Source organism: Lactuca sativa, chromosome 2, assembly GCF_002870075.4.
Source record: "Lactuca sativa cultivar Salinas chromosome 2, Lsat_Salinas_v11, whole genome shotgun sequence".
NCBI lineage: Eukaryota > Viridiplantae > Streptophyta > Magnoliopsida > Asterales > Asteraceae > Lactuca > Lactuca sativa.
The window spans coordinates 170,773,399-170,783,227 of NC_056624.2; the positions used below are offsets into that span (position 1 = coordinate 170,773,399).

At 36.3% G+C, this 9,829-nt stretch overlaps 1 protein-coding gene across 2 annotated transcripts; it reads left to right on the forward strand.

Moving 5' to 3' along the window:
- The first annotated feature begins 4,447 nt into the window (after positions 1-4,447).
- LOC111903095 (zinc finger CCCH domain-containing protein 14) lies at positions 4,448-6,181 on the forward strand. 2 transcript variants are annotated; one of them, XM_023898881.3, is made up of 3 exons: positions 4,448-4,575; positions 4,750-5,546; positions 5,662-6,181. In XM_023898881.3, the coding sequence occupies exons 2-3, from the start codon at positions 4,779-4,781 to the stop codon at positions 5,965-5,967; spliced, it is 1,074 nt and encodes a 357-aa protein (XP_023754649.1). In that variant the 5' UTR covers positions 4,448-4,575; positions 4,750-4,778; the 3' UTR covers positions 5,968-6,181. The 2 variants fall into 2 exon arrangements, with proteins under 2 accessions (XP_023754649.1, XP_052624076.1); XM_052768116.1 differs by lacking the exon at positions 4,448-4,575 and having other exon boundaries at positions 4,588-5,546.
- Positions 6,182-9,829: the final 3,648 nt, after the last annotated feature.

Below are 9,829 nucleotides of genomic sequence, written 5' to 3' on the forward strand. Positions count from 1 at the left end.
AATCCATTAAACCTTAATCTCACCCCTTCCTGAAGCTAAATGGGACCCCAACAGTCCATAAAAATGCTTGCTTTATGGACATGCATGTCCCTTCACCATTTTAGGTCAAAAAGTGTAAATATGGCCTCAAGTTCTCATGCAAGCTCTATTACTCCACCAAATCCCATGTCTGAATGATATAAGACTCAAAAGATCATTTGAATCCATAAAGTTGCTAATTTTATGGATCAACTCCAGTCTAATCAAGCCAAAACATGATAAAATGGGCCAAAAACTAGATCTAGCCATAATATGCAATAAATCTTGAGTCTTGATACTTACAATGGTCCAAACAAGATGAGATCTGATCATGATGATGATCCCAAGCAACTTTCTTCCCAAGATGCTTCTTCTTCTCTCCTTTTCTTCCTTTCCACAAGCAAAATACCAAATAACTCGAGGTGACACGAAATCTAGGGTTTCCAGAGGCTTAGAGGGTGAGAGAGGCTGAGGATGGGTACCTATAGGCTCTCATTCCCTTAAATACCTAAAATTTAGGGTTTGGAATCATTAAGTCGCTCTCACGTCGTGAGACTCCAAAAATGCAAGTCAATGGGCCAACAGCCACTCACGACATGACCCCCAAGATCTCACGTCGCGAGGACCCTAAAAAATGCATTAATGAATGAATTTAGTACCTTAGGGTTCTGGATGTTACATCCTCACTTGGTGTTATAACACCATTAATGACATGACATGTGAGGTGACACTTTGTGGGTGTGGTAACATGCCTTAACATGTTGCTCACACCCACTAGTCTCAAACACAACCAATAGAACCAATAATTGTGCTTAATTCTATATAAACACGACTTTAACACGACTTCAATATACCAAATTAAACGTATTTTGGAAGACAACATAAACCCATTGATATCTTTCTATTTTAAGCTTAAACAAGACACAATATATATGGTCCAAAAAGAATGAAACCCATTTTTTTCAACAAAATGTTAGTATCTTAATTGTTATTCTATTGAGCCCGCATTTGTTAAATGTAAATATATTATAGCTTCTAAATATGTTTATTTATTTGAAACAAATAGAACCAATGTTAATATCATGCACGTAGAAGTGTAAATACTTTGCTATTACTGCTGCATGTTAATACAAGTTTTAAAGCATTTCGCTCCTATGTATGTATAATTTTAAATACTTTTTGATTATGCCTAACAATTTGACTCGGTTTTTGTTAAAACGAATTATGTTTTACGGAAAACGAAGAGAACATTATTCTAAATAAATGATATGTGTTTCAATAATGCGATTGAAACTTTTACCGATTGTAAAACATCATGATTATGTAAACAAATCACAAATTTTCATCTAAAAAATGATCAAGTTACCTAAAAGTAAATCTTAAGCTATGATAGCTAAAATGTTTTGTTTCTACAATTGACAATCATCACGCCGTATTGTTTGTATTTTAAAAAATGGCAGTTTCTTTTTATGGGAAATGACATAAATGCCCTACGAACCTTCTAGGGTTGTCCATTTAGTCCCAAAACTATTTTTGTGGCTTTATGAGGGAGTGAACTCGTGGGAAACCTGTCTATTTAGTCCCCTAGACCATATTTAACCGATTTGCTTGCCACATCTTTAATATTTGCCACATCATCCATGACGTGGCCGACATGTGGTTGTCTACTTGGAACCGTGGGACAATTCATAAGTATTTTTCTAGAAAAATTAGTTTCTTGAACACAACAACCATTCCATACCATCTTCCTCTCTTTCTCTCTTATTTTCCCTCTAGAGCCAACCTACCATTGGATCCTCCTTCTTCGTCAACTTCACAACATCATTTTCGAATGCCTCCATGGTGTCTCCCCTCCATCGCCTTTAGCCCTTAATGCAATCAAATCCAGATCTCCTTATTGGAGAAGCAATGTGGCCAACGACTCCAACCATTACCATCGTTGACGACATTCTACACCGGAGAATCAACTTTCGACCATCCTATCTCTGTCTCCGATAGCTACGGCTTCCCGTTTTGTTAAGTATTTCCGTCTCCAGAAAAGGCTCTCTCTTCATTAGGTTTTTAGACTGGTTCTCCAGTAGATTTTCAGATCGAGATCTGGAACAAAATTCTCTCACGATTCACTAACCTTGATTTCGCTAGTGATCGGTTTAGAGTTTACTTCAGATATGATTCATTTATCTCGATTAAAAATTTCTTCATGTTTGAGAATAGGAGGAGCATCGTCACTTACATTTATAATGATATCTTCATACAAATTAGTTACAACATTATTCATAGATCTATTAGCTTCGGTAACAGAGCCAGATTTTATAATGACAGTTAACACAATCACGTTACCGGCTAGAAAAATAAAGAGAGGACGAATGAGGATTGAGAGAAGCTGCCGGATTTTGCTCATTTATCGAATGGTACATGGTGTCTCGGATAACGATGACACGATGACACGATGACTTGGAAAAATTAACAACTGTACCTCGAGTTTTCAGGTGGGTTTCGATAGAAATATGTGAGGTTTTGGTGGAGGTTTTTTGGTGGTATTCAAAGGCGATGAACCGGTTGTGAGTGGTGGGTTGGTGATGGAGTTATAAGGTGGGAAAAAGATGAATAATATTGGGTTTATCAGGTGCTTCATGGGGCTGTACATTCAAAGTCAATGTGGGTTAAGGGAAAATTGGTCAACAAATGTCTATGTGACAATGGGGTAACCGGATGACCTCTTCATTTTGTCTGAAAGAACATAATCGACCCGAAAAAAACAACTTCATTTCCTCATAAAGCCTCGAAAATAGTTTAAGGACTAAATAGACCAACCCTATAAAGTTCGTAGGGCATTTGTGTCATTTACGCTTCTTTTTTACAACTAGAACTTTTAAAATAGAGCGTAATTTTTAAGCACTCGACAAAGATTTTGGTCGCATGGAATCCAATCTTGAAACCATATATTTAATGGAATTTTAGCTAATTTTTAAGAAACGTGTTCAAGTAGGTATAGTTGATATAAAAAAAACACATGAAATAAATATGTGATAAATGTGACTTGATGCCTAAAGACCCGAAAGATGTGTTAGAGCATTTGGTAACACAATGGAGCATTTTGATTATGGATATAGTTTTTGGCTAAAGTGTTGGAGTTGTGTCAAATGCGCTCCATGTAAATGCGTTGGAGGTAGGGTAATGCGCTCCATGCAAAATGTGCTCCAACATGAGGGATTAGGCTAATGCGTTGTAGGATTTTCCAATGGATGCATGGTCTAATGCTCTCCAGCATGGCCAAAGGCATTGGGCTGGTGCATGATGCGTTAGGATGGCTTGGAATTTTAAGAATACACAAGCTTTCGGTGAAGGTGCTCTCTAGTGCAAATGTTCTCTTTTAGTGCAAATGTGTTTTCTGTTGTAAATGCGCTCTCTTGGTGTAAATGTGCTCTTGGTGCAAATGTGTTCCGTAAGTGTAAAGGTTCTCACCTTCGTCAAAAGTGTTTTGAGATGTGTGACGTCTTGTGATTGGTTAACATTTAAGCCTAAAAATGGATGGATTTAATGTGTGGTCCTTTTAAAAATCTTTAGTCTGTCTTGATTGTATTTGTAGTGTTTATCATTGATTGAACTGGATGTAGGTTATATTGACCGATCCACATTAAATATTATGTCTTTTTGTGTGTGTTCTTTCTTGTTTATTTCTAACAATATGGATTCTCATATATATATACACAACATGTATCAATACACGAGTATCGTTAGCACACCCCATTGCACCATTTATCATTGTCATGCTTCTAGCTCAATTTTTACACGTACAATTATATGTGGGTATAATTCTCATATTACTTTTCGACTAAAAAAATTGGCAAATGATGTATACCCTTATCCAACTAATATCACTCCAAACAAATTTCAGATAATGTACACAATCATAAGAAGAAAAAAAAATCTTTCCTTTTTAGTTTTCACTATAAATGAATAAACCATGATGATGACCATAACCTAAAAGTCAAACAACTATATATATCCAAATGATTGTTTTAAAACAGAGGAAGTAATACTATACCAGTATACCCACATGGTGAGTTACAAAAATTTTACATGATTCATAAATGGATCATATGTCAACCCTTAAAACATTTTTAATCAACATTTCAATTTTTCAATATTAATTACGGAGGAAAAAAAGCAATATCTTAAAAAAAAATGTTTATTAAAATTTAAAGAATTATTATTTATTTATTTGATTTGTTTAAAATAAAATAAAATAAAATGAATTTGCTGTAGGTTGGTGAAGCGGCCGGTTTGTTAGAAGTGGACGCACTGGCATTGCTGTTGTGAGAGCGCTTTGTGTATCTCTAACGGTTTCAACGTCCGCCTCAAGCAACTCTTTTCACGCCCTCTCTTAATTATAATCCTCTGTTTCTCCCACTCTCACACCATCAATCTCCACTCTCCATCTCACACACCCAATCCACTTCCGCGACACACCGGATTTCTATCCCACCTTCCTCTTTTATACCCCATCTTACATCACCAAATTCAATTCCTAAATCCTCCATCCTTCTCTTCAAGGTATGTTCTCTGTTTTTTTTTAATCCAGAGTAATGAGTACAAAATTACAATGAAGTAAGTATCATGATACTATGATTGTGTTTGTTAGTGGTTTTTGATAAGTTTTTGATGTTTGATCTAGATTTTATGTCCGTTCAAGTGGGTGATTCTGATATGTTTGTGATTTTGATGCAGAGATATAAATTATCAGTAGTTTGTGTGTAATGGAGATGGAGAAGAAGGATATAGGTTCATCGACGATCGCCATGGACTCTGTTGGTTTCGATAATGAGAGTAATAATTTATCTGGAAATCTATTCATGTCTTCGATTGCGTCTCAGAATGATCAATTAGATTTCGATTTCGGTTCTGGTGAATTATTCAATCCTGCATCGTTCTGCTCCTCGATTTTCCCGCCAAAATTCATTTCGCAGTCACAGCTGTCGTTCTCTTCTCCTTCCGACTGCTCGTTCGATGACGACGCTTTCAGCGCCAATGCATACGCAACCGAGAATCGACTTAGTCAAGCCAGCTTCATCCTCGAGTACCAGCAGCTCTACAATTGCTACACCGTGTGTCTCACGAGCCTCCAGGACTCTGTCAAAGAGGTTGACGCTCTTCGTCAAGAGAATGAAGCTCTCCGCGTCGCTAATGGCGATTTGGTGCAGAGGTTGAACCTGTTCTCGCAAGCGACGATGCAGAACCGCCTCGCATCCTCTGTGCGTTCTTCCTCGTCTCCGTCGTCTACCTTAATCGGAGACTTCAGTCGTCTTGGCATCGGATCTCCGTTTAGTGAAAGCAACGCCTCTGCTGAAAAAGTTCCTAGCGTAAGTCCGACGAGCGTGATCGAACCAAAACAGTTTACAAGGCATAATGGCGAGAGAGTTTCAATGCCGAAAAGCATTTCCGTTCGTTCCAAGGGCTATCTGAAATCGGTTCCTTCTCAACGACCGAGTCGCCAACAAGCTCCAACTGCTCAATTAGGTCAATCGGTAAGTCGCTATGTGATCTAAATTCTAAACAATGCTCATCGTTCATACATTTCCAATACCTAATCCGATATAACTTCAAGCACGATTAGTAACAAAATTGGTTTGTTTGACACAGCAACGTGTACGTGTGTCTGGGGAGAAGAAATCACGAGAGGGATTGGAATTCGAGGTCTACAATCAAGGAATGTCGAAGACTGAGCTCTGCAACAAATGGCAGGAGACCGGAGCTTGCCCTTATGGAGACAATTGCCACTTCGCACATGGAATAACTGAATTACGACCAGTAATAAGACACCCTCGCTACAAAACGGAGGTTTGCCGTATGGTCCTCGCCGGCGACATCTGCCCTTATGGTCATCGTTGTCACTTCCGCCATTCTCTCACTGATGAAGAGATGCTTCTGGGCCTGAATCCACGCTGATTAATTGAGGACTGAAGGTTATGTAAATCAAATTAAAGGTCTGTCTTCTTCGATCTTTTAATTTCATGGAATCTAAAATAAGTAATTGTGTAGAGTAATTAAGTATATACCCTAGAAATTGATGATTATACATACCATTTTAAGAGATTCCCCTTTCGAGATTGTAGCCATTGTTATTGTCATGTATCAATTTTTACAAGTTAAGATGTTCTTCTGTTAAGGTTACAATTCTCGATAGGGTTCTTGTAATTGATTTGAGAATTGAGACACGATCAATCTAAATTCTAAAAGTAAAAGCTAATTCAAATTGGGATCAAAAAGCATTTCAAATCGATGGTTGATATTTAGTTTGAATATTATTGCTATTATTAATTGAACTACCAGAAGAATAAAAAGGTTGATGAGGTTTTGCACCCACTTTTAAGTAACTTTCAACGCATCCTTTCATATTCTTAACATTGCATGTTGTTGAGTTTCTAGATCATGTCGGATTTACTTATGATTTATGATCCAAGTATTCAAAAATCATGAGTGATTTTGTGCACAACTTGTTCTATCTGTGTATTGATACAAGATTTATGCATTCATGTATGTACTCTTTGTGTGTTTTCATTATCTATAAGATAATTAAGTTGTACGTAAAAAACTAACATCTATTATCTGAATGTTGTTCTTTTTGTATCTTGACTTGTAATATAATAGATGTATGTTAATTATAGATAGTTACTTGCTTAATGCTTACATTACAAATATAAAAAAGAGTATACTATCATACTTACAATATACAAATCAATTTAATGGAAAAAGTAAAGCGGTTATGTGGTATGTCACTGTCACATTGTCTTCGAACTGGGTCTTTAAAAGTTTTTATTTTTTGCAAAAATTTCTTATCGTAGAGTTTTATTGTAGTATAGTTATAGATATTTATTTTTATATTTTATACACTTATATTAATATCTATTGTTATTTCCCATGCTAGGGGACTAGAGGTGTTCATATATGTTAATCAAACCAAATCCTATTTCAATAGTTTAAGCAAGAGAATTGATTTGTGAATTTCGTGAACCTAAAACCTAAAGTGAAAAAACAAATTAACCGATTTTTCGTTTCGACTGTTGGTTAACTATTTACCAGTTAATAAGCATATTTCAAAATTGAGAAATTATATACTCCATAGCTAATTTCCAAAATAAAGAGAATTTTTCAACATAAATTTTTTTCAAAAGTCTAAAACGGTAAATTTAACTTTCAAGTGTGACAAACACCACCAAAAAGAACGGGCAAAAGTAGATAATTGTGTATTGTCGTTGTCTTGTAATATTGTACTTCGATAATTTTTTTATGAGGTCATCTTTGATATCATTATTGGCAAAACCCGACATTCTTTCTTCGTTCATTTTACTTTGCCTTCTTTGCAACATCCCTACAAAGTGAGCGTAATGAACTTTAGGGTTTTCGATTAACATAGGAAAATGGTAAAAAGGGAAATGAGATATTATGCAAAGTAGGTAGATGTTGTTAGTGGTATATGATATTGAGCACATCAAAGACCTAGATGGGGTTGCATAAGCAGCCAACCTTTCCTTTTATGAAAATGATTTTATTAAAGTTCTTTTTGTTTCGGTTAAACCACCAGGCTTCGTTTTCTAGCTTTCTTAAACCATACAGTATACACTCGACGAAAGCCACGGTGGTCAACGTGACCATGAAATCCTGGCGTGCACACTATCCTAACCATTCGTGGTCGGGCGTGCTCGTTGTGGAACGGAAATAGTCGTTCAACGGCTAAATTACAAATAAATAAATAAATAAATAACAATTTTTACCTATGAATACCAAACTTTTAACCCTCATTTTTTACACTATTCTTTTATTTCTCTATACACAAAATACACACAACATTTTCACAACCATCGCGTTAGATACCACCCTTTGTTAATTCCCGATCATGGAATCACCTCAAAGTGGTTTTGTCAATTTGCTTAAAACCGGTTCCTCTATCTAACAAACATCACTTTTCCAACAACAATACCAACCTTTCCAGGCCTTTCAACAACAATTCCATCAATTTCAACAATTCCAACAAAAATTCAAGTCATAATCGTCATAACCACCACCTTCACCACCACAACAATCACAACCACCTCATTCGTCGGATTTCATTTCGGAAACGCAACCATCACCACCACCTCAACCAAAAAAGAAGAAAGGAAAAAAAAACCGGCGCAGCCTACTACTACCCAAGAAAGGGTGGCATGGACAAAAGTGGGAGAAGAAAATCTAGCGGAGGCATTGGTTTCGTCTTCCCAAGACCTAACTGAAAGAGATAATCAAATATTCAATTGTTTTTAGGAGGAAGTTTGAAGCGTGTTTTATGCGTTAACAGGAAGTGAATATCGAAATCCTGATCAAATTAGCTCCAAGTGGCATGATATTCGATTAAAATCCATAGAATTTGGAGGAATATACAACAACCTCCGAAACATACGCAAAAGCGGGTCAAACGATTTTGATGTTGTAATGCCCTGTTCTGAATCGCTTTCATGATTCGGGACTATGGCCTGAAGATAGGTTATCATAAGTCTTAGGGCCTTTGGAAAAGAGAGATCTAGACCCATTAGGTACAGATAATGTAATTGAGGTGATCCGGGAGATTGGGTTATGCCTTAGAGCCAACGGGTATATTGGTAAAGTTTCTCGTCACCTTCCGTGGATATAAAGAACGTCAAAAACAGAGTTGATACAAAGAAGTTATGGTCGTTTGAAGTTGGAGTGGTCCGGGTGAGAGATTCTTGACTTGTTGACCAAGCTCATTTAAGGCTCACGACGTGAGCATGAAGTGCTCACGACATGAGGAGCACCTGATGCACCAAAACCCTTATTTTTGGGTATTTAAAGGTATGAGATGATTAGGGTTGCTTCTCCTCAGCCTCCTTCACCTCCAAGACCTCTAGAAACCCTAATCTCAACCCCCATTGAAGTCCTTGGTCATTTTTGGTGTTATTCAAGAGATTTTGAAGCTTTGAAGCCCTATGAGGAAGAAGAAGATCATTGGTGGTGCGTTTGTTAGCATCTTGGCTTCATCATTAGCTAGTTGAGGAGCTTTTGGACCTTTGTAAGTCCCCAAACTCATGCCTTTCCTTTCCTTGCTTGCTAGATCTAATTTTCCATGCATTTTATGGCTTGTAATGTTGGTTAGCATGCATGGAGTCCATAAAGTTCGCAACTTTATGGATCGTGATGGTATCTGAAGTCCTATATGTTATAGATCTGGAGTTTGGTCATGGTTTTGGACTCAAAGTTTGAATCTTGGTCCTTTTCCTTCATTTTGACCCAAGTTGGTGTCTGAGTCATGTATTGGACATACATGACTGAAAAGCTTCGATTTTTATGGTCATTGGGGTCAAGAAAGACCCTCTAGACTGTCTCATGTTAAGGCTTAATGGATTAGGAGCTGAATGCTCATTTTTGGTCAGATCTAGACTCACGACTTGATGAATGAAGCCTCACGACGTGAGAGCGTGTTCGAGGAAGTTTCTGGGCCAAATTCACGACCTCACGACATGAGCATAACGTGCTCACGATATGAGCATCACATGTGCAAGTTTTGGGCTCTTTAAATATATAATACTATAAATATATATTAAAACCGTTTATTATAATCATCTTTATATATATATATATATATATATATATATATATATATATATATATATATATATATATATATATATATATTCCATTAAAGTAATTAAGCTAACTTATTTATTATTATTTTAAATATTATTAAAATTAATTATTTGATATATATATATATATATATATATATATATATATATATATATATATATATATATATATA

Coding starts and splice junctions, on each gene's coding strand:
- LOC111903095 (XM_023898881.3), top strand. CDS start 4,779: ATGGAGATGGAGAAGAAGGATATAGGTTCATCGACGATCGCCATGGAC. Junction 5,547..5,661: donor CTGCTCAATTAGGTCAATCG/GTAAGTCGCTAT, acceptor TGTTTGACACAG/CAACGTGTACGTGTGTCTGG.